Source organism: Alexandromys fortis, unplaced genomic scaffold, assembly GCF_014885135.2.
Source record: "Alexandromys fortis isolate MF-2015 unplaced genomic scaffold, M_Fortis_MF-2015_v1.1 scaffold_156, whole genome shotgun sequence".
In the NCBI taxonomy this organism is placed as follows: Eukaryota; Metazoa; Chordata; class Mammalia; order Rodentia; family Cricetidae; genus Alexandromys; species Alexandromys fortis.
This window is the reverse complement of record NW_026068028.1, coordinates 3,595,863-3,620,331: the sequence shown is the minus strand read 5'-3', so window position 1 is coordinate 3,620,331 and position 24,469 is coordinate 3,595,863. Positions and strand designations below refer to the sequence as shown.

The 24,469-nt window shown below is 46.9% G+C and overlaps 1 protein-coding gene and 1 long non-coding RNA gene across 2 annotated transcripts in view; one reads left to right on the top strand and one right to left on the bottom strand.

The window, feature by feature from the left end:
* The first annotated feature begins 824 nt into the window (after nucleotides 1–824).
* Fam20a (FAM20A golgi associated secretory pathway pseudokinase) overlaps nucleotides 825–24,469 on the top strand; it is a 56,310-nt gene continuing 32,665 nt past the window's right edge. The window contains exon 1 of the mRNA XM_050164318.1: nucleotides 825–1,876. Coding sequence (XP_050020275.1) covers nucleotides 1,473–1,876 — 404 coding nt within the window. The 5' untranslated portion in view covers nucleotides 825–1,472. The remainder of the gene's footprint in view (nucleotides 1,877–24,469) is intronic.
* Nucleotides 1,883–14,587, bottom strand: LOC126515015 (uncharacterized). Its single transcript, XR_007595725.1, has 3 exons — nucleotides 10,287–14,587; nucleotides 5,059–6,568; nucleotides 1,883–3,722 (listed from the first exon to the last, which is right to left on the bottom strand). It is a non-coding gene; the product is annotated as an uncharacterized lncRNA (long non-coding RNA).

Sequence of the window (24,469 nt, the reverse complement as noted above, 5' to 3'; positions counted from 1 at the left end):
CACTTTGCTGCCCAGACAGGCAACAGCTGGCAGAAAGAAAAATGCCTTTTCCTGAACATTCTCCAGGGTGGGGCAACCTCCCCAGGCAGACTCGCATTTTGCTATACTTCCAAATTATAAAACAGAGAGAGCCAGGATTTCAGGGCCACCCCCACGCCCCGCCATCCCCACCGGGCTCCTCAGAAGGAAGGAACACGGGTGGAGAGGTGTAAATGACCTCACAGAATATCGGGAGAAAAAACTAAGAAAGCGGGCTTTCCAATGATTCATCTGGGTGGACTACTTTCACACCAAGCTACATTCAAGAGTTCGGAGTGGGGTCATTTGGGGCCCCTCCAAAGGGGCCCCTCCCTCCCTACCGTTTCCTCTTTTTAAAGTACTGGCAGATTTGGAGTCAAACTCCATCCAAACAGGAAATCACCCAGGTTCTAGGTTTAAAAAAAAAAAAAGCGCCTTATTTTTTTTAAAGGGCAAGTTCTTTTGTGCACAAAGTGAGTGTCTCCAGAGCAAGTGCCTACTATGTTCTGGGCACGTGGTTGTTGTGTTTATGCCCTGCAGGGAGCATGCTCAGAGATGAAGTCCAAACCCCATACACACAGCTGGCAAAGCTTGCAGGAGAAAGGCTTTTAAGGGTTTGCATTGTCCTTCCACCCCTCCTAAAAACTAAAAACGGAAATAAAAGGCTCCAGCCCACCTCACTTGAGTCTACCAGAATAAATATGAAGAGCCCTGACCAGGGAAAGTGGGAGGCCTGGAGCAAAGAGGAGGAAAAGGGGAGGAGAAGAGGGTTGATGACAAGGTGGAAGGGCAGAGCCGGCGGCAGAGGGATTGGGAGTTTGGCTGGAGAGCTACGCCAAAGGCAGGTGCCAGCTGAGAGTGGGCGGAGGTACCGGCGCCAGGCCAGGCAGGAGGGGGGTGGCCAGGCGTTACCTCTGCCTCTAGGAGTTCAGGCGCAGAGACAAGCTCGCCCCGGGGCGCCCCTTCTTCGTCAACTCTCCATTCCCTCCCCTCCTGCCAGCCCGGACCAGGGGAGTCCCTGTCGCCTGCAGGAGGAGCCGCTGCAGGAGGAGCGACAGCATCCTTGGGAGAGATACCCGGGGCTACTACGCAGCCTCCTCCTAGGGGAGAGAGCTCCCCTGCACTCCTTCTCGTGATCACCCCTACCCGGCCACCGGCTACCAGAGCCACCACCCGTGTCTCGGGGACCTCCACCTGCGCGGGTCCCAGGCGAGGGGAACACAGAGCACAGAAGGCTCGAGAAGCGGGTATTCAACCCCAACCCCCCGGTTTCCACTGGGTGAGAAAAGGTGACGTTGTCAACATTGTGAGCTTCCTGCACGCGGTCCCCAAATTCAGGGGCGACACCTTTCCAGAAGGAGCTAATCCCCGGCAGTGAACATTCCAGCTCCTTCGGGACTCCTGGAGCTTCTTCCGTCTGCACCCTAAGTGTTTCCCGGGTCTCTGCTTGGGCCATGCCCGGGCTGCGCAGGGACCGCCTGCTGGCCCTGCTGCTCCTGGGCGCGCTCTTCTCCGCCGACCTCTACTTCCACCTCTGGCCGCGAGTGCAGCGCCAGCTACGGCCCCGCGAGAACCCCGCAGGGTGCCCGTGCTCCGGCCGCGCCCCCTCCGCGTCTCTGCACTCGGCCGCAGCCTCCCGGGATCCTGGCACCGCGGCGCACAACTTTTCCCAAGCCCGGCCCGGGGCTGAGCATCCCAGCCGCGGTCACCCTAGCCCGCGCTCCAAGCTGCAGGCCCTCTTCGCCCACTCGCTTTACCAAATCCCGGAGGAGCCACCTCTCCTGGGGCCCGAAGACTGGCTCCTGGCCAGCCAGGAGGCGCTACGGTATTACCGGAGGAAGGTGGCCCGCTGGAACAGGTGAGGACCCTGCCGGAGAACCCCAGGCGCCGGGCTCCCTTGTCTGAGTCCCTTGCACTGGCTACCCACGCCCACTCCCTTCCTGGGCTGCGGGGACTTCACCCTGCCCTCACAGCCTGGCACTGGGCTTCTTTCCCCATCTGGACCCCCACCAGTTGTTGCAGACTTCAGACGTTAGCCCTGGAGTAAGGTCTCAGTGTGTGAATAATTTCTTTGCAACAGCGAAGACATGCTCCCAGCCACTCCCCTTGAGTTCTCGGGTTCTCTTGCCAGTCTCTTTCCTGATTTCAGGGCCTTCTCAAGCGCGTTTCTCTCCGTCCTGATGTGGACAGCTGCCCTCAGGCCTTTGCTTTCCAGAATGAGGTTTCCAAACAGAGCAGAGCTGGCTCGAATTCAGCACGCACCTCTGCTCTTTGGTCAAACCTGAGCGCTTTGCACAAAGCTATGCCAAATCCCCAAAGACCTTGTCGTCGTCTTCCCCCACCCCCACCCAGTCGTCTTTCTCTCTCTGCCCAGGGTTGGAAACCAAGGAGGTCAGCTGGAGGGAGAGTTAAACTCTCAGCTCTCCGACATGGGCAATCCCTGTTGCTCATTGAACTTGGCTTGTCAGTTTTTGGCCAGTGTTCTGAATTGAAGGCAGTTTGTTATCTTTTATTATCGTGTTGATTTGGGCTGAGGCTTCTGGAGAGGGAGAGGAAGAGAGAGAGAGAGAGAGAGAGAGAGAGAGAGAGAGAGAGAGAGAGCTACGAATTTTGTAAACTGAAAGCAAAATTTAGAGAGAAATATTAAAATATTTATGGTAAATTTAAGAGTGTTTCTGCAGGAGTGGGTTGGAGATGGCGTGGTAGGGACTTAGGGACTGCTGGGGGGGGGGTCCCACTGCTAATGGCAGGAAGCTTTCTTATGAATTAAGGGCTCTTTTTCAAAGTACAGGACTTGTCTGTCACTTGAATCCAGAGTCCCCTTTCCATGCCACACCCATCTGTTAATACCAGAGCTTTCAGAATGAGATGTCAGGAATGGTTTTATAGTCCCTCGGGAAGATGAGAACACCATAAATCTCCGTTGAAACTCGCTGCTAGCCCAATTTAACTGTTTTCTCATTATTCTGCGGGGCTAAAACTGGAGCGGGGGCGGGGGAGAACTTCAGCAAACGAGGAGAAGTTGAAACTTACTGGCTGAGATCACGACAGTGAATTCCGTGTGCAGCCTCTGTGGTTGATGATTTTATATTAGAAAGTGGCGCTTGGTTCTACTGCTAATTGCATGCAATAAAAAGGCAGTTTAAGATTGCTTCGCGAGAGCCGTCACTTTCAATATTACCTTAATTTCATCAATAGTGTGGGAGCATCTTGAATCAGTGAACTAGGAAATCTTGCCCTTTGAAAAATTATCCACACACCAAAAGAAGATTTAAGGATTACAGGCTATGGGCAAAGTTGCTTGCTGTTGTGAATGTAGATGCATGTCTGCCTAGTCTCGTTTCTGTCTCTTAGATTCATTCCCCTGTGTTACTTAGGCCTTGAAGGAAATTCCATGGGAATGTTTTTTTTTTTGGAGGGGTGGGGGGGGAGCAAAAGTCAGCCTCGCCAAGTTGAGCAATTGATTTACAAGCTTGCTTTTGAACAAGGATACAGTGCAATATGCAATTGACTACCCAGAAATGTTGGTCATTCAATAAGAGACCAGTGGGGGCTGGTGGCCTTGCTGTCTTCAGAGTGTCGCTGAAAGTAACAGTTGCCCCAGCAAGGTCCTTGGATGATGATGCGAAAGGTTCAGCTGCTCCTAATTGTGTTGAACTTTGACCTTAGAGACGGAAACCGTATTCCCTCCACCTGAAGGAGTTCTGTAAACAGCAATAGGAGGGTATTAATAAACAAATGTGCTAGAGCCACGCCAGCATCAAAACTGGAACCCACTGGGGTGGGGGATGGTTCAGTTGGTAGAGGGCTTGCCTGGCATTCACGAAGCCCTGAGTTCAACTCTCAGAATATATATGTGTACTGGTGCAGCTTTGTAATCCTGACCCTCAGGAGCCAGAAGGAGGAGCAGAAATTCAAGGCCATCCTCAGCTATTCATTGAGATTGAGACAGGCCTGGGCTACATGAGACCCTGTCTCCACACGCATGGAACCTAAAAGACTCATTGGATTTGAATCATATCAAAAGTTCTACTGTAACCAACCCTTACTGAGGCTTAGATCCTGATAACTATAAGGATACCTGGATGTATTTGTGAACCCCCAAGGACCTTGGTACAGCATCCCGATTCCCCAAGCTGCCATTTAGAATGGGCAACGTAGGGAGAAATAATGAATGACCTGGCCAAGTGTTGTGTCTTGCACAGACAAGTCCTTGTTTGTAGCCACGACTCTGCTAGCATTTAAAAACTAGTGATAAGTGGTACCTCCCTGCCAATAATTACCTAACATTAATTGCTATCCAAAACCAAACCTATAAGCAAACTATCTACCACAGTAGGCGAGGTGGAGCCAATAAAATAGCTAAGCCAGCATTCTTCATGTCTTGCCTAGAGGAGAGCATTATAATCTTAGTGAGTTCTATCGTTTTACTACCGCACTAAGAAATGATGATATTCGGTCAGAAAAAAAAAAATGCCTTTTGTCAAGCAACTGGAGCTAGTTTCCAGTAGGGGGTATATATGGCTTCTTCCACTCCCCACCCCTGGACATTCCTCTTTGATTTCACACAGTGCCAGATGGAGTTTGTGCACTGTCTTGAATGTTTCGATTCTCACCCCATGGCAATTTATTGAAGGTCAGTATTTTAGTTAGGTCAAAGTGTGGAAGCGACACTGTGTTGGGTGGGCTGGCTGTGTGTCCTCTGACCCTGAAGACTGGGCCAGCCTCCTTCCTCGACAGGTTTTCCTCGCCTTCCTGCCTGCCTCTCTCTTATTCAAAATGCAACTGAGTGTGGCACGGTCCAAGTTTAAAATGTAATCAGGGAAAGAGTTCCTGTCAGGGTGTCAGCTGCTGATCACAGCGAGCAAGCCAATGCCAGGCTCCGTCAGCCTTGATGACACCTCTGGCACCTGTCTGGAATATCAAAAAGGCAGGCGGACAAGGAGCAGGGTTCACTATCTCAGGCCATAAACTAACTACTCAGAACCGTCCCACTTTTATTGCTCTTCCTTAGTAGGCAGCGGTGGCCATGAGGCTTACCTTTATCCGAGGTAAGGGTTCACATTCGTGGCTATCCTGACACTCTTAGTGACTGATCTTGGAGTTTCTTCTGTAGTCCACAGCTTCCCCAGCCAGAGAATGTCTGTCCTGAGACAGACATGTCACAACTGGAAAGTTTGGCCTGGCCTTTTGCCCACATATCTTTGGTCAGTTCTTCTTCTATAATCCTCTGGTCTCGGTGGTCAAGGTCAAACAGGGTCAGGCTGCCCTTGTGTAGAAACTGCAGCAGCTGAGCAGCTGGAACGCAAGTATGAGTTCTCCGCTCTCCGCTTTTCTCCCCGTGTGTCTTCCACTGATGTGGATACTGGCCGGCGATCACAGATTCAGCATCTCTCAGAAGGGTGTGTGTGTGTGTGTGTGTGTGTGTGTGTGTGTGTGTGTGCACGCGCGTGCGCATGTGTGCCTATCCCAAGTTTCTCTACCATTCCCCTCTCCAGCATCCTTGTTGTCACGGAAAGGAACCCTGGCCCAAAGTCTCTCTTTAGAAGTCACAGCAAAGAGACTGGGCAGTTTTTCAAAAGTGACAGTTGTTCAAGAGGAGCAAGTTGGCCAAAGTTTTTCTGGGGGAAGTCCTGAGAAGATCCAGAAACAGGGCTGACAGACGAAAACAGGGAGAAAAGGCCAGGAGTGGAGAAAAAAAAAAAAAAAGGACTCTGCTGGAAATAAGAACTGTCTAGCTAAGGATTTTCAAAGGATTAACTCCCTCCTCCCACGGCAGTGTGCAAGGAGCAAGGGCACCTCTTCTTTCCCTTCCCCTCCTCAGTGCCCTTGTAGAGTTCTCTGGCTTACCCCGCGGCTACACCAGACCATCCTCCGCATCCATTTCTCACGAACAATTCAGCCTTCAGGGTGCCCAGAGTTCAGGCACACTGTCATAGACGGTGGCCATTCGCCTTTCTCCCAGAGTCAGTAGGACTTTGGTCTTTATCTGAGCATTCTTTCAGCAATGCCAGGCTGAGAGAGAAATGGTCTCCCAGGATTTGGGAACGCTCCCCAGCCACAGCCTCCATGTGGTGGGCAACTGGCGTGGGTATTCATTTCCATTCGTCTTAATTAGAGCCTGGCTGGGCTGATTTGGGAAAAACTATTATTTTGGTGGTTTCAGGGACCTCAGGCTGCTCAGAATCAGAAACCACAGGCAGATGGTTTCTGAGTGAGTTAGTCCAGAAGGCCAGGCCAGGCTCCTTTCTCATTGTACACTGGTTCTCACTGCCTTCACCTCAACAAAGAACTAAAGCAGGGGAGTACCACTGATGGCCATTCAAGGAAGCTGTCATATCTGTTTCCAAACGGATCAAAAGGAAGACCCTCAGTGAAGAGCCACAAGTCATGCCGTTGTTTCCAGTCCCAAACCATCTTTCTCCTCAACCATTTTTTTTTTTTCATCAATTCTGGAAACTTGAGTGGCTAATCCTTCATGTGTAAATCCTCCTACCTGAAGCACGGTTGTTTCACACCAGTTCCTTCACACATGATTGTTCACGTGGGTCTGTGTAGAAGTAGGTAGATGTGATCAGAAGACGTCCAGGATGGCCTCTTAAGATTTCCAGCCCTGGTATATGCACACACACACACACACACACACACACACACACCTATTCTAGTAACCCAGACCAATTGCATTGTGTGTCTGCTGTAAATATATTTTGTAAGATGCCTCAGAACATGGAAACTGTCTGGCATATCTGATCTGATCACAGATCCCTAAATCAAGATCCCTTGAGTCTGTAGGCAAGGAGCAAACCAGAAAGTTTGACTGTTGCTTGCTGACTTCAAGGGAAAGGAGACATAAATGACCTTTCAGGCTCCAGATTGACACTTGCTGACACACGGCAAGAGAGAGAGAGAGAGAGAGAGAGAGAGAGAGAGAGAGAGAGAGAGAGAGAGAGAGAGAATATTAGGTCCTACACCCCCAGAAAATGAATTCTGTCTGTAGGAATGAACCTGGAAACAGGGAGGTACAGGCTGTACCTCACTCCACACTCCCCAGAGCCTCTAAACAAGAATCCAACTCAGTCAGGACCTCAACTTCAACCTTGTGTGACCCCCCACACACACAGGTTGCAGATCCACCCAGAACCAGGCCTCGAACGCTCAAACCTGGGGAGGGCGATATAGGGAGGGGAGGAGCCTAAGCTATAAGCTTTGTAATAATCCACAGCACAGCAATGGGAGGTAAACACCCTGCTACTATTTAGTCTGCTGTGTGGAGGAGACCGATGAGACTGTCATACCAGCTGCCCAAAGTCACCAAAGCTGCAGAAAGCAAACCATACCAGGCTTTGGACTCAGAAAGGGTGGCTCCAGAATCGTGTCTATAACTAGCAACTCCCCAGCCACACCCCAGCTTGGGGAAAGCCTCTTCTGGCAATAGTCCCCACCCTGGTTCTGCTGTGCTGTATGCACGCTCTCCGCGTAGGCCACAAAGTTTCACATGCCCGTCTGCTATGCCCGGCTACCACTCCACGGAGCCTGGAGTGAGACATGAAGATGAATGGTGACTTGGTCTTTGCATTGTAGGCCCCAGCTGTGCACAATCACCCCGTACATCTGCCCCATGTTCTGCCATGGTGTAGATCCCTAGTAAAGGTCTGTGGAGTGCGCAATTGTGAAGAATGACGCCGGGATTGGGGGCTATCAGTAGCTAACCGTCTCCTACGGGAAACGCCTTGGATAAAACAGACCTCGACTGTAAAGCCACCCCACGTATGACTTCATGACTCCTCTCCTATAAAAGTCAAAAGCCAAACCACCCTGAGGAGCCAATGTGAGATCTGGGTCTGGGTTCACTCGCTATGGTAGGAGCCTGAAGAAAATCAAGTTGGGGCCTGAGACAGAAGCAAAATGGAAAGTTGAGACGGTGCCATTTGCTAAGATGAAGGAATTTCTTTAGCATCTTTTGCTCCCTTAAGAAGAGCAGCCAAGAAGCCTTGCATGAAATAAAAATGGGAAACACAGAGGCCTTGGCTTTGCCAAAATGGTCCCTGCCCTGTCCCTTGGCAGGTACCCACCTATACTTTTCTCGTGATTATTCATTAAGCTGGAAGCCGATGAGGAGCTGCGGGTTTCGCTGAAGTATGCCTGCGGATGGCTCGAAGCCCAGTGGGGATAGTGTTCTAAACAGCTGTGGCTTCAGCGGAGCAGAAGCTACTGGGCATGAATGATTACCTGTTATTATAGGCGGGCACTCACGTATAAGCCTAATCAAAACCAAAGTACGGGAGAAAAAAAAAAACCCTTAACTCTCTCTGTGCCCTGTCCCTTGGCACGATGTCCTATGACTGAAGTGGGAAATCAGGACACAACTGAGTTTGAGCACTCTGGGGAGAGGCCAGTGTTCAAGACTTTCCACCCATGGAGCTTGGCTTTAGGGGCCAAGCCCTGGGGGCAGCCAGGAGAATTTGGCTGGAGCAGTAAGAGACAAAGTGAAGTCCCAGAAAGGGCCTGTTTTATTGGATTTGCTAGTAATAAGCCAGATAATAAATCTGTGGAGCCACAGGAAACAGAGCACCATAAGGGACTCTGGGTCCTAAGAAGTCCAGTGCCTGTAATAAACTCAGCCAAACAAAGGCTGGCAGAAGGGCTGGGGAGACAGCTCAGTGGGTAAAGTGCTTTGCGACACAGGCATGAGGCATTCGGGTTCAGTGGTGCACACCTGTAATTTTAACACTGGGGAGGTAATGACAGGAGATTCCTGGGACTTGTTGGCCAGCCAGTCTTAAGAAATGGGTGAGCTCCAGGTTCAGTGAGAGACCCTCTCTCATAGATAGATAGATAGATAGATAGATAGATAGATAGATAGATAGATTAGAGATAGACAGACAGACAGCATATAGGTAGATAGATAGATAGATAGATAGATAGATAGATAGATAGATGATAGATATACAGACAGCATATAGATAGATAGATAGATATACAGACAGCAGATAGATAGATAGATAGATAGATAGATAGATAGATAGATAGATAGATAGATAGATAGATAAGATGGAGAGCAACTGAGGAAGAGACCTGATGTCAACTTCTGGCCTCTGTGATCATATGCATTCTCTCTCTCTCTCTCTCTCTCTCTCTCTCTCTCTCTCTCTCTCCCTCCCTCCCTCTTTCCCTCCCCGTTTCCTCTCCCTCTCTCTCTCTTTTTCTCACTCTGTGTTTCTATATGTGTGTGTCTCTCTGTCTTTGTCTCTGTCCTTGTTGCACATGAACACTTGTGTGCATGCATGCACATGCACGCGTGCACACACACCACACACACACACACACACACACACACACACAATGGCACAGGAGGATGTGACTGAGAAATTGGATCATAAGAAGCATGGTGGCCTCGATTTGTTTTCCCACAATGGATGCCAAGCCCAAGCTAGAGCCCCTGCCACTGCTCCACCACCGAGCCCAAGACACACACTGAGGAAAATCAGAGCTGTTCATCTACTCAGCTAAGCGCGGCTTGCAGACCGCAAACCTGCTTCAGCTGCCAGCATTTGATGGTGCTAACCGAGATAAAATCTACACAAAGGGACAGATCATCATCTCTCCTGGCCCAGTCACATGTCCCAGAGGGGCTGAGTTTCAGCAGTTGACATGGGCATATGTCTATGTCTGGTTCATTTTTCTTTAACGGCAGAAAACTCGCAGATCCTGTAGGGAAAGTGCGTATCTGTTCTCACAGCTCAGCTCCTGCTCCTTATTACTCTGATAAGAATTATGCATCCCCAGTAATGCCCCTTATTCCTACACCCTGTGCTCCCTGAGCACTCAGGAAAGAAAAGGTCAGGCTGAGTGACCCCAATTCTATAATCAAATCCAGCCTCCTATATTAACCAAAGTTTCATTGTGGGGGGGATTTAAACTGGGGTCACTGTATCCAACTGAGTTCAGGTAGGATCCACATTTCCCTTAAATTATGCAAAATTTGCATTCTGAGCATATGTTCGGCCTCCTAGGAAACAGTTCATTAGACTTGCAAAGTACTCCTGGTGTTCTTTGGGATACATTGGCTTAATGAATTAGAAACCCAACTCAAGGCAGCTCAAGCAGGGCTGGGAACAAAAGTAAGGTTTGGGAAGCCAAACCTAGGAGAAAGAGAGGGCTAGCCACATGCAGCAGAAGCAACCTCTGACCTGTCTCCATTCCTGCTGGCCACCGCTCCCCTCCCTGTCCAGCCCTTCCTGTCCCTGCTCTCCCTCTCTGCAGCTCACCTGTATTCACCTATTCCTGAGAATCACATTCCAGCAGGAGCCAGAGGCCCCTTGCTGCTGCTGCTGCTGCTGCTGCTGCTGCTGCTGCTGCTGCTGCTGCTTCTTCTTCTTCTTCTTCTTCTTCTTCTTCTTCTTCTTCTTCTTCTTCTTCTTCTTCTTCTTCTTCTTCTTCTCCTTCTCCTCCTCCTCGTCCTCCTCCTCCTCCTCCCCTCCTCCTCCTCTTCCTCTTCCTCTTCTTCTTCTTCTTCTTCCTCCTCCTCCTCCTCCTCTTTTTCTTCCTCTTCTCCTCCTCCTCCTTCCCTTCCTTATGAAGTCACTATCCCACTGACCCAGACTCCCCCTATGGCTTCAGGTGTCTCTGCATAGAAACCCTGGCAAAAATATCCAATAAGAATCAAAGGTACGGGGGCTGGAGAGATGGCTCAATGGTTAAGAACATTGCCTGTTCTTCCAAAGGTCCTGAGTTCAATTCCCAGCAACCGCATGGTGGCTCACAACCATCTGTAATGAGATCTGGTGCCCTCTTCTGGCCTGCAGGCATACATGCGGACAGAATACTGAGAATACTGTATACATAATAAATAAATAAATAAATCTTTTAAAAAAAAAAAAAAAGAATCAAAGGTGCGGGCCTCAGGCTAGGACACTGCAGAAACCAAGAACCTCTGGGAAAAGCCACTATTTGCATTACCTGCTTCAAACACTGCCGGGAGCACAGCGATTGAAGGGAAGAAGGGCTTGTCTTGGCTCGCAGTTGGAGGGTGCTATCCTTTATGTCAGAGCAGTCATGGCAGCCGGAGCTTGAAGCAACTGTTCATATTACAAGTGCAGCCTGGAGGCTGAGAGAAAATGCTGGTATTCACCCTGCTTTCTCCTTTGTATTCAGGTAGAGACTCCCCAGCCCATGGAATCCTGTCACCCACATTTAAGGTGGGCCTTCCCACCTCAGCTCACCTGATCTAAAAATGACCTCACTGAATTGTGCAGAGGTTTGTTTCTCAGGTGAGCTTAGGTCCTATCAATATTAACCATCACACCACTCAAAGAAATAAATACAGCACTCAGGAGGCAGAGGCAAGTCTCTGTGAGTTCGAGGCCAACCTGGTCTACAGAGCAAGTTCCAGGATAGCCAGGACTGTTATACAGAGAAAATCCTGTCTTGAAAAACCACAATAAACAAATAAATAAATATTTAAAAGTAAACAAATAGCTTCACTGCAACTCCATGGCACCAAAGCAATATGTAGAAAAATGCATGCTCTGTGTTTATAGTTATAACCACAGCATTATTTTGATATATAATATTATTTTGTATAGTGGTCAGAATCAAAGAATGGAGATCCCCTAGTTCAGTTTACTATGAGAAAACAAAAATGCCAGAGTTCCTACTACAAATGTTTCTGCCTCCCTAACCTGGAGCCCCTACAGAGAACTCTTCTTGGTCCACCCGGTTCCAGCTGGGTACCCGAGACGTCACACTTCTAGCCTGTTGGAAGCTACTACAGGATCACCCTGCAGCTCCCAAACAACAGGAAATGAGGTGTGGTACTGACATGAAGGCTGCCATTGTCTCTGTCGATGATGGTGCCTTCAAACAACAGCAGTTTGCCACCCTGCAGCACTGGAGTGACGCAGCCTGGGTACCAGCCAGGAACGCCCCCTCCAGCAGCTCCAGGGAGACTTTAGTCTTTGCCTCATCTGACTTCTGGGGGCTGATGGCATCCCATGCCCTCTGGCCAACACTACAGCGGGTCTCAGGGCCACAGCTCTGCCTCTTCTATCCCTATATGCACCTGTCTTCTCTCCTGCCTGTGTGGACATGTCTCTTCTATCCATGTGTACATATCTCCTGTCTGTCTCTGTTTATACCTGTCTCCTGTTTATCTGCATGTACTTGTCCCCTGTCTGTCTGTATATACCTGTCTCCTGTCTGTCTGCATGTACATGTCTCCTGTCTGTGTGTACATGTCCCCTGTCTGTGTGTACCTGTCTCCTCTATCCATATCTCCATCTCTCCTCTCCTGTCTATGTGTACACATCTCTCCTGTCTGTCTGGACATGCCCCCCCATCTGTCTGGACGTGTCTCCTCCCTGTCTATCTTTCCCCTCCAAGACATTTGCCATTAAATTCATGACCTATCTACATAATCCAATCTCGTCTCAAGAGCCTTAACTCAGTTACATCCACAGAGTCGTTTGCCAAATGAAGACCTATTTACAAGCTCGGGGTAATAGGCCAGGAAAGTATTATTTGGAAAACCATTCATCCAGGGACAGTTATATTTCATTACAGATTTAAGCTCTATGTAGTTATCTTTTCAAATGTTTTTGAAACCTTTTAGATAAAAGAGAATCCAAGATTATCTGTTAGATAAGCTTCCAGATATATCATAAAATAATCATGATCTGTTTCAACATAAAATAAAACATAGCTGAAAAATAGGTCAAAGAGAAAAGAGACTCAAGATGAGTGGAGCTGGTTTGTATGGAGTTCCTTACCTTTGCCGAGAAAACCTGCCGGAGTCAGCTCTACTTAGAAACCACCATGTCTATAAGCAGAGGCCTGGAAAAGCACAGTGAGCCCCTGGAGATGACTCAGCCGAGGAATGTCTTCTCCAAGGCCCTCCTGTCCTCCCCACATCACTGCCACCACCACCACAAGTCATAGCGTTGCGTAAGGACTGGCATCCTCCTCCACATTCTTAGGAGAGCCTCCCCCAGATATCCCTCAGCATAAGCACCATGTAATTATGCTCACTCAGACCCACACCAGGGTCCTGGTACTCAAGCCTCTGTCTTGCTTTTGAAAGAAGGTAAAGTCTTGAGGATCTGGTGCAGTGGGCACCCAACATCCTTTGGACCATCCTCCATGAGCCTTACCTTTTTGACAGAGTTCCTGATGGGCACCTGAGTGACAGTTCATTAAGATAAAACTCCAGCAGAACCTGGACTGCAGATTTTCAAGGCTGTCGTTCAGTGCAAAGAAACAGAACTAGCAATTAGATGAAGTTGGGAGTGGGAACAAAAGGTCCTTTGTGCAGGCCATACAGCCAAACAGGCTAGGTAGGTGGACTCCAAGTCACTGACCTCCATCCAAAGGGAAACCAGAGGTCCCCAGGTTAGCTAGATGCTCCCCAGACTATACTTTCAGGTCTGCTGTGATGAGCCAATGAGTAATTAATCAATATGCCATGGATGTGGCTGCAAAATTGGGAGCTAAGAAAAAATTTAAATCAATCTTAACCAAATGAAAACCATCGATAAAACCATCGTTGAATGCCTAATGCACCGTGGCCTCTCCAGGTTAAACTCATTACAAAGCAAACACCCAGTTACCTACAATGGGTAACATCTGTTCCCTTATTAGCTATAAACCCATTAAAAGATAGGAGAAGCCAGCCAAAAACTGTAATCTTCGATTTATATAATTATGATCCCTTTCTTTGGCAGCCATGGAGTCTATGGTCTAGTAAAATAACGTATGCTTTATGATAGCAAAACCATGTCACCTACATCCATGAAAAGTGTGTCTTCCCTAATCTCCTGGTAAGGAGTGCTGTGCTCCATTCATTGGAAGTATCCTCTACCGACAAAAGTATAATTTAATAAGCAGTACACTGGAAGAGCTGAATTCCTCTGGACACAGCCAGCTGGCTCTTCCTGTTCTCCTGGCCTTCCTCACAATAGGAAAGCTTTCTCTCCTGCCAACCAGAGGGGATCTTTGAGTGCTTCTTTTCCCCAAGCCCTGTTTTACTCTCCCATATCACAACTTGCTATGGTCCTGTTACTGATTTATCAATAACCTCACTGGATTCTAAGCTCTTTAAGGGTTGTTTGGGATTAAATAAGGGCTCCACGTTCTAACCTCCAGGTCTTAGGGCCAGCATCTTGCTCTGGAGAGTAACTCTTTTTAAATAATTAAATCAAGAATAACTTTTGGTTGATTTAGTTAAGATGATAGGAAGGCTCATTGGGGGATTATCAAAATGGTCCCCAAATCCATTGTCAAATGTCCTTATAAGAGGAAGATTAGACACAAACAGAGGAGGTGGCCAAGCCTGCAGAGGCTGGAATGAGGCATCCATTGTGACAGTGACGGCTATGGAAAAAGCAAAGAATGGATCCTCACCCAGAGTCCCTAAAGGAGCTTGGCCCTCCTGGCAACCTGTCTTTCAGACTCTTAGGTTCAAACTGTGAGAGAATATGTTATTTTAAGCCACCAAATTTGTGATGGCTAGATGCCGCAGACAGAGGACATTCATAAAAAGATGAAGGGATGTTTGTTCCCTTACCTAAAATATTACTTGTATGGTGTAGGTGCTCATAAAATACCTAGTGAATGAATGAATGAATGAATGAATGGGTGGGTAGGTGGGTGAATGAATGAGTGGGTAAGTGAGTGAATGAATGAGTGGGTGGGTGAGCAGGTGGAATGAGTGGGTGATTGAATGAATGAATGAATGAATGAATGGGTGAGTGAATGAATAAATGAATGAATGAGTGGGTGGGTGGGTGAGTAAATGAATGAGTGGATGAACGAATGAATGAGTGGATGAGTGAATGAATGAGTCAGTGAATGAATGAGTGAGTGGGTGGCTGGGTGAGTGGGTGGGGTGAAAGCCTAGACAGCTTAAGGAGCTCCGTAGGCAACACTGAATTCTGTCATGGCCACCTCCTATGTGCCGTGAAACCCGAGGCTGATTTCCTCCAGCCTGAGTTTCCTGGTCTGTGAAGGAGGGTGTGATTCGCATCCTGTGGGTGCCTGGTGCCTTCCACACTGAACCCCCAGTCGTGAAAGACACAAGTTGGTTTCCGCTAACATTCCACTTGAGTTTTTTGGTTCCCAGCAAAATCCTGCCCTCTCCGTTTATGTTTGGTGGTTGGGCTGATGGTGAAGAAACAGTGTCTGTGGTCTCCCATGCCAGGAAAAAGTACCCTCGCTTGCAGGCTGATCATTGCCCTTGTTTGACGTAGCCAGAGCTGGCTCTTCCACAAAGAAACTATGAAATGATCTCTCTCCCTCAACACCGAGATGTCAAACACTAGACCTTGGAGGTGGAGAGAAAACAGGGTGGTCTGTGTCTGCAGTGTGCTCACCTGTTTCAGAATCAATCTCTCTCTCTCTCTCTCTCTCTCTCTCTCTCTCTCTCTCTCTCTCTCTCTCCAGATTCTAGGAAGCCCCTTTTCTTTGCCTCTCATAAAACTGTATTAAATGGGCTGATCTCAGCTTATGGGAGACTTTTCCCATCAAGCCTTATCTCTATGGACCTTGTCAGACAGACGCTTCTGACACATGCCAGCACTGTTCAGCACAGTGTTAATATCTAGTGTCATTTAACCCTCAGAACTCCATATGCAGGTACCATTACTATCCACGTTTTGGGACTAGGGAAAGGCTCATCCAGGCTAGGTTACACAAGAAACTGGACTTCGGAGTCAAGGAGATGCTTCCAGCACAAGAAACTCAGATCCTTCCTTGTGTTGTAAGTCACATAGCATTGACATAAAAGAAAAAGTGGGGTGGGGTGGTAGTGTACACCTGATATCAGCACTGGGGAGATGGCAAAAGAAGATTCCTGGGCTCCTAAAACAACCAGCCTCAGTTCAGTGAGGAACCCTGACTCAGAAGCAAACAAGGTGGAAAATACCTGAAGAACCAGAGCTGAGGATATCCTCTGGCTCCCAAAAACATACTCACATCCTCATCCTCCTATACACACCACACACATACACGCTACACACACACACACACACACACACACACTGGATTTCAGGTCAGGTCTTTTCAACTCTAGAAGTGAAATTCAACACTGAGTTTAACTTCAACTCATGCTTCAGACAGGTCCTAGAAACAAGGATGAGATGAACACAAGTCCAGGAGGTTTTCGGCCCAGGGGTTCTCAGGGCTTCAGTTCTTGTGGAGGCTCAGACATCAGGGAGACTTCCATGGAAGTGTAAACCATGAAAGCTGTAAAGACAGAGCGGCTCATCATTCTTTAGACATAGTTGTGTTGTTGTTGTTGTTGCTGTTGCTGCTGCTGCTGCTGTTTTACACCCAAAGTGTTGGACTTCCTATGACTGATGGGGGATTGTTGCTGATAGGGTCTTCTGATCAAATTCTGGTGTCTTCTTGAGTTTTGTCATAAGGCCGGCTGCTGAGAGTGCCACAGTCATTGGCACAAGTTCCTGGCTCCTGAATTTTTAAAATGCTGATAGCGTGAGGACCATCTGTGAGGACAGAACAGGTTAAATTGGAACAAGATCGGTGCTGTGTAAAGTTTACCTGTTGTCTACATTCAGACTCATTTGGGGTCACTGGTTGCTCTGGAATATAATTTGCTTGTTTTCCTCATTGGGGCAGACCTCTCCATGGTCTCCAACCCAGGGTATGAACACATTCTCCTTTGGGTGCCTCTCCAGAAGCCACGCCACCCTCTGGATAGGTATTACACAATAGCCGAGCCAGGGCTGTGGACATACAGGGTCAGGACAAGGTCGGCACCCAGGCATTGCAGAGTCCCATTGCAACACAGCCAGAATCCAGCTCCAAGAAGAGGAAGCAATGTGTCCTTATCACCGAGGGAGGACTAACGTGTCAGGAAATGGGTACTATCGCTAAAATCTCTCTAAAATATCAGTCCAGTCATTGCTTTCGTAAGAGCAAACAGATGACAAACTCCTGTGCTTCCCCCCACACCACGATCACAGTTTTCAAGATAGTGACGTCAAAAAGTCAAATCAGCTTCCTCATTAATTTTTTAGCGTACAAAAATAATGTGTTTCATTATGTGTCCTTCATATGTGTAGATCATTCATAGTCACTCATTAACTTCTTTTGTCCCTTCATATATAATAGATAAACCTTAATTCCACATATCAGAGAAAGCAGACAATTTGTTCTTTTCCCCATCACCGTGTCTTATCCCCCTTCCCGCCACGCCACCCTTTCTACTTTTCAGTCACTATAAAATCTAGATTCTGCATATGAAAAACACGTGCGGCATTCATCTTTCTCATCTGATTGATCTGTCTTAACATGATGCTCTCTGTTTCCAGTCCGTTTTCTTGCAAGTGACATGTTAATTTTTATTTAACACCGTTGTAGGTGTGTATGCATATGTGTAGATACACACCCCACTTTCTTTATCCATCCCTCGGTGGATGAGCCTCTAGATTAGTTTCCTATCTTGTCTCTTGGGACTAGCAGAGCAGTAAACACTGGTGTGCACGTGTCTCTCTGTGTGTGCTAGCCTGAAAATGTACCTGAGTGGCATAACTGGGTTGTGTGGTAGATCTATTTCTAGTTTTCTGAGGACCCGCCATACTGCTTTCCATAGTGACTTTGCTAATTTGCTTGCCCATCAAATTAAATTCTTAACAAGGCATCGGCTCCTCTCAAGCCACTGGGGAAGAATGGGAGAGGCTCTGGTCAAAACCGGCTTCAAATCCTTTTCCACTTAACTGTTACTACTTCTTCTTGTGGACCTTGGTCTTCTTAATGTTCAGGACTTGAGAGTACTATGGTAAGATAATATGGCCAAATGACCCAAATCTCTGCCTTCAATAAGCTTTACACAAATGTACATTATTAATGGTGTTAAGGTCAAGGAAATCATTTAGTAGAGGCGATACTATTCAGTAAAATCGATATATTGTCTTGTGTGTGACAGATCCCTTGCAATTAGGTGGGTCGTGTGACCAGCTCTAGCTAATGGGAATTCAGTAGCAGTTGCCAATCACTTCTTGAAGAAGTGCTGAGATTCTAGTGCTGAACCCTATGGCTCCTTTCTTGCCTTGAGGAACCAAAGTCCATGTTATTGGGATCCTCGGTGGCTATCACACTGGTCATTCTATGGAGCAGAAGCCCTTACGAATTTGGTTAGGCACGCAGTAGAACTGAGAAATCCATCTTGGTTGTGGTAAGTCCCTGAGGGTAGGCGATTAAAATGTCACTGTAACAGAACCAAACACGGAAAGTCAATGAGTAGATGAATTGTGCCCCACCAACTCAATCATGAAAGAAATGAAACACTGACTTAGTTTTCAGAAATCAGGTCAAATGGTAATCTAAGACCCTTTTTAGTAGTAAGATGGCTGGAAACTCCATCTCAGTCATCACAGAGCCCCTTCAAGCAAACCCCTTATACCCCAGGTCCTTAAGGTCCAGGCGCTGCTACATCTGAAGAAGGCACATCCCTGCTGCATCGCCACACACATGTGGGTGGTACCATTGCTCTGCGTCAGTTTCCAGCACAAGACGATTGGCTGAGGCTGAATTCCCATCCCGATGCCTAAAACGAGTCTTCCTTGGTACCACCCAGGCGAGCCTCACCAGACCACGCAGCCAACTTTCCTCTCCTCCCGTGGGAAAAAAACTTCATGCTTCTCCCAACTTTTATCCACGTCCTACCCCATCAGTATGCATAGCATGTTCCCTCTCCAAATCTACACTTTCAAAAAAATAAATAAATAAAGCAGGGAAGGAGGAAAAAGAACGCCAGTCTGCTGTCTCCACTTTTACTTGGTCCTGAATCATAATTGCCCTTTTAGAGAAGGAAGCATGAAGGGCCCAGCTACCTTCTTGTAACAGACGTGTAGGAAGTTCCAGAAGACAAAAAAAGAAAAAAAAACCAGCATGAATTTCTCAACAAATTTTCCAGCCACACGGTTGACTGCTCATGCTGAGGAGGGAAAGAGGCCAAATCCACAATTACGATCCATTTGTAAATCAAGTGGAAAATAATAGCATGCAAATCAGCCCTGGTTCATAGGCCAGCGACTGGAAAAAATTTAATCTGGGTGGATCACAAGGAAATTTGCCTACAAGCCACAGAAAACATAAGCCTGTTGCAAGCCCCTCCGTTCTTCAGATACCATTCTCTTCCAATAACTCACGCCTGTGACATGGGCAATGGGGCAAAGTTCAAACTGTTGTTGGAAAATAAATATATCCTAGCAAACTCTTGACTATTTTAGATTCCAGGGTGTGTATTTTTAAACCTCCTGAGTTTTCTTGGTCTGCTCAAAGTGTCATCTTTAGGCCACATTTCTGCTTTCTATGCTCGGAAAAATGATTAGAGGAAAGAAAGGACTCATATCCACCAAATCAATGTCATTTACTAAAACTGGAGTGTGTGTGTGTGTGTGTGTGTGTGTGTGTGTGTGTGTGAAGATATTCATGTGTATATGTATCTATGTATGCATATGTGTATATGAGTATGTGTGTATGCATATATGTGTGTTATGTATATGCTTATGTGTATGTATATTTGTATGAATGTGTGTACATGTATACATGTATGTAAGTGTGTGCATTGCATATACATATGCATATGTGATATGGGATTCCCCTCCATATGCTATGAATATCATTGGTTAATAAAGGAACTGCTTTGGGCCTCTAGCAGAGCTATAGGGGAACAGAGCTAGGCAGGGAAAAACTAAACTGAATGCTGGGAGAAAGGAGGCAGAGTCAGAGAGAAGCCATGGAGCCGCTGCTTGAGACAGATGTGCTGAAACTTTGCTGGTAGGCCACAACCTTGTGCTGATGCACAGTTTAATAGAGATGGGCTAGTTTAGGATATAAAACTTAGCCAGAAATATGCTTAAGCTATTGGCCAAACACTATTGCAAATAATATGGTTTCTGTGTGATTATTTTGGGGCTGAGCAGCTGGGAACCAACAAGCGGGCTCCTGCAACACATATATGTGCACGTGTGTGCTTATGTGTATGTGTATTTGTATGTATGTGTATACATGTGTGTATGTATAGGTATGAATGTATATATGAGTATGTGTATATGTAAGCATATGTGTGTATAGTTATTTATTTTTAGGGTTGCACAGTTAAAGGATGAAATACAATTTGGCATTTAAGGACATCAACACTGCATCTTTTGGAACTAATATGTTTCAGTGACTTGTCAATATGCTCGTTAGGCTGGGATGAATCTGACAGCTAAATCTTCGCTGACACATATTTACATCAAACAAATTAAGTAACATTTTTAATTTTTGCTGTGCAGAAGCAATACAGCGTATGGGGCCCTAAGGAAGGCTTTTATGCTGTCTATGGAAAATATTAAATTGCTCCGAGTCCAAAATCCATCATCGCCGTTTTCAGGCTGTCATCAGAGGATTAAGTGCTTTATTTCCTCATGATTCCGTGGCTCTAATCCAGGGTGTCTAACCCCAGTGTTACTGACCTCTGGGGCCAGATAATCTCCTGTGGTGAGACTTCATTAATTGCATCATAGGACTCTCCCAGTCTCTCTCTCTCTCTCTCTCTCTCTCTCTCTCTCTCTCTCTCTCTCTCCCCCCTCTCTCTTTCTCTCACAGTACTCTGTCCACTGGTTATGGCCACTACGGGGGTCTCCAGACTTTGTCAGCTGTTGCTTGGGAGTGAAATCAGTCTTTGCTGAGACCCACAGGCCTGTGCAAAGGAAGCAACAGTTATGTGAAAAGTCTGTGGCCGTGAGATCCCTGCTCAGTTCAGCACCATCACAGTGAGGCCAGAAGTTCTTTGGACTAGTAGTCACAGTTAACATTCCTGATTGTGCATTGAATGTGCATACAGCACAGGATCCCGGAGCTCTGGGAGGAGGTGTTCTCCAAACAACAGGCTTCATGTCAGGAATTCTCCAAACCTTGACCTGTCTTCTGTGTACTGTCCCTCAGCCACAAGGTCACAGTTCAGCTTCTCTTTGCATAATCATTTGTCTGGGACCAGTGATGCTTATTAACCATTTTGGTTCTTAGTTCCACACCCAGGACTAAAGTCTAGGAAACTGCTTGGCTAGAAGGGATCTGTCAGTCCCCTGTTGTGACGCTGGGAATCTCTTAGACTAGAGGGTCCTTTTTCTGATTTCCTCCAGAGTGTATAGATACCCACAGCTCCAGCGATCAATCTCAATGTTGCAGCAGAGAGAAATCTTAACACCAGCTCCAGGAATGTCCCTTCTAGCTTGCCATAGTCATCTCCTTCCATCTGGGAGCCATTTAGACCCAAATCTGTGAGATCATCCAAAATCATCCAGGTAACAAGTCTGGCCATATTGTTAAACCAAGAAAAAGAAGTCACGCCTAGACTCCTAAGGACCTGGGATTCCTGATTTGATCTAAGAATCCTGTATCAGTTAAGATAGGCACCTTGATCTTGGTTCCTAACTGATGTCTTTTATGATACTCTCAAACAGATGCAAGACCTTACTGAAGGTTGAGCACTGTAGATGCTTGCCCTAATGCATTGGAGTCAACAAATGAGTAAGAGAACTCTGTTCTAACAGAGACGGGATTCCGTCCCTTGAGAGATTCTTTCCCCCAAGGTTTGGAACTGGGGAGTGTTTATACATCAGGAAATAATTAGTAACTTATAGGGTAATTTACTGTGTGTTGCACTTTACCAAACACTGAAGAGGGTGTGAAAGAAATCAACAGAGTCATGTCCTCAAGAGCTTTAGAACTTGGTCAAGAAAATGACACATGGCTGGAGGCCTTTCACTCTGACTCCATTTTTTTTTCCTTCTGATAACACTAAAAATAGAAAAAAAAAACTCAGACACCCCACCCCTCCGCTTCCTGCCTTTCTGTTCAGGATCCCGGGTACCAGTGCTAAGGTCCACAAATCTCAGCCCAGAGGATGGGGAAGGGGGATACGCATCTTAGTGCTCCACCAGCCAACGGCACCTCCTGGAATTGCTCAAGGCTGCATGGCTCTAGGAAATGAGCTGTGGTCCAAGCAATTAGAAAATAATTAAAGTATTATCACCCAGTTCCTCCCTGAGGACCCTCATGGTCAATGTCTGCTCTGCTAACAGTGACTTTAACAAAACCTTGCTTCCCTGGCATGCAATATAAAGAGCTATGCTTGAGGGGATTCTGCATCCTTGCTCCTGGAAGTGAGGCTGTGGCAAGATGCCAGCAGGAGAGTAGTGAGCTCAGCAGAAATGACAGAAGACCTTGCCGTGCTCTGTTTAGTCCTTCCTGACTCAGGAGGACTTGAAAGTTTCCACAGAAGGAAGAGAAGGTAAGGGAGAGATTTCTGGATGTTTTAGTACAGCAAGCATACAATATCCGTAAGACAAACGTACAATGCCAATAAAGCAAGCATATGAACGCTATAGACATGAAAGTCTGGTCCTCGTCTACCGAGGCCTTGAATAAGTCTGTGGGTCTCAGTGCTGGCCTTCCAGAAAGAGACAGGGAAGAATTCTCATAGAGTTGCACATCACCATGGGTCGGATGCGGAACACACTCCTTCATCCAATCCCTACTTACACGTCAAATTCTAAGAACCCAGTGTTTAGCAAAAAATAGGGATAGATTTTTTTTCTCCATAGTGTGTGGGGTGGAAAATCATAAACAAAGGAGAAATGGAGAGTGTAAAATATATGAAAGAGTGAGGGATTGTGCAATGGAACACAGAAAGGAGGATGTGGGGCCTGTCTGGGGGATGATATGGTTGCCCAAGAACTGAGATTCTAGCTGAAGAAAATAAGGATCCAGGCCTGGTGTTGCACTTGTAATCTCAGCATTTGGGAGCCTGAAGCAGAAACATCACAAATTACTCCTACATAAGGAGTTCCAGACTGACCTTAGACACATAGCAAGAACAGAAAGGGGAATAAGAGAGACAAAGAGAAGAACGATGCTGGGGAAGTAGCATGTATCGAGTCCTCCTGATGGGTGCATCACTGGGCCCCAGCCAGAGGAGAAGAACATGGGCCTCAACCACCTGACCCAGAGAACTCTGCACATGGTAGAGATGTTCTCCTATAATCACAAGTGATCACTACCAAGTTGAAAGGTGGCTACACTGTTGCTGAACCAAACTCAGTTTTATTGTGCTTAAATAGTAATGTGTTCAAATGTAAATAGTCACATATTCCCGGTACAGGGTCCGAATCTGCTGTGAAAGAAGCTTGTCTGTTAACAGCAATGCAGAGACACTGAACACATCTGAGCAGGAGGGTGGCAGGACAGGAACTGTGATTTGGACAAAGCAATCTTTCCAGCTACAGTAAGAACAGATTAAGGAGCGTGTGAGTGGGTAGAGCCACATGGGGCGCTCTTGAAGATGTCCAGTTGACTTAGACTCTGGTGATGATGGCAGAGAGCAGAGGAGTAGAGAGAGCCAAAAACTAGTGAAGATGTAACAACTGCATGATTTGGTGCTGTGGGAGGAGGGAATTTAGGATACTTCTGGGATTCTAGCTCAACCAGATGGATAGTGACATGGTCCGTTTCAAGCTCTACACTCACCCTCCAGTTTCTGTACGCTGTGTTGCCAAGTGGCTAAGACACTGACCTAACCCTTAGAAAGACCTAGATGTATCTGAGAGCTCTACTTTATACACTTAAGAGGAAAGTGGCTCTAGGAAAGAAATACCTGAAGGCTTTTGCATTGATTTAGTTTCTGTTGCTGTTATAACACACCCTAATAAAAGCAGCTTAACGGATAGAGCTTTTTGCTGGTTTGTAGTCTCCAGGGGACACAGTTCATCAAGGCTAGGAAGGCAAGAAAGCTGGGGTGTGAGTCTGGTCAGCAGTAAGGAAGCAGAGAAAGATCAGTCTCTTGTTTCCTCCAGCAAGGTCGCACTTCCTAGAGCAGTGGTTCTCAACCTTCCTAATGCTGAGACCCTTGAATACAGTTCCTCATGTCATGGTGATTCCCCAACCACAGAATTATTTTTGCTACTACCTCATAACTGTAATTTTGCTACTGTTGTGAATCATAATGTAAATATCTGTAGTCAGAACTATGAAAGCTTAGCCTTATCTGAGACTTTTTCTCACCTAGCTCATAAAACTTAAATTAACCTGTCTTTATTCATCAACATTCTGTCACGTGGCTTGGTTACCTCTTTTCTGTACTATATGTCTGATGTCTTCAGTGTCTGGCTGGTCTCCTGCATGCCTAGATTCACCCCGAGTTCCTCTCTCTGCCAGGAAGTCCCACCTATTCTCTCCTCGCTAGCCATTGGTCATTCAGCTCTTTATTAAACCAATCATGGTGACACATCTTCACAGAGTATAAACAAATATTCTTCAATAAATATCTGTGTTTTCCTATGGTCTTAGGCAACCCCTGTGAAAAGGTTGTTTGACTCCAAGGGATCATGACCCACAGGTTGAAAACAACTGACCTTAGCTTTCCCAAACAATGCCAGTATCTAAGGGACCA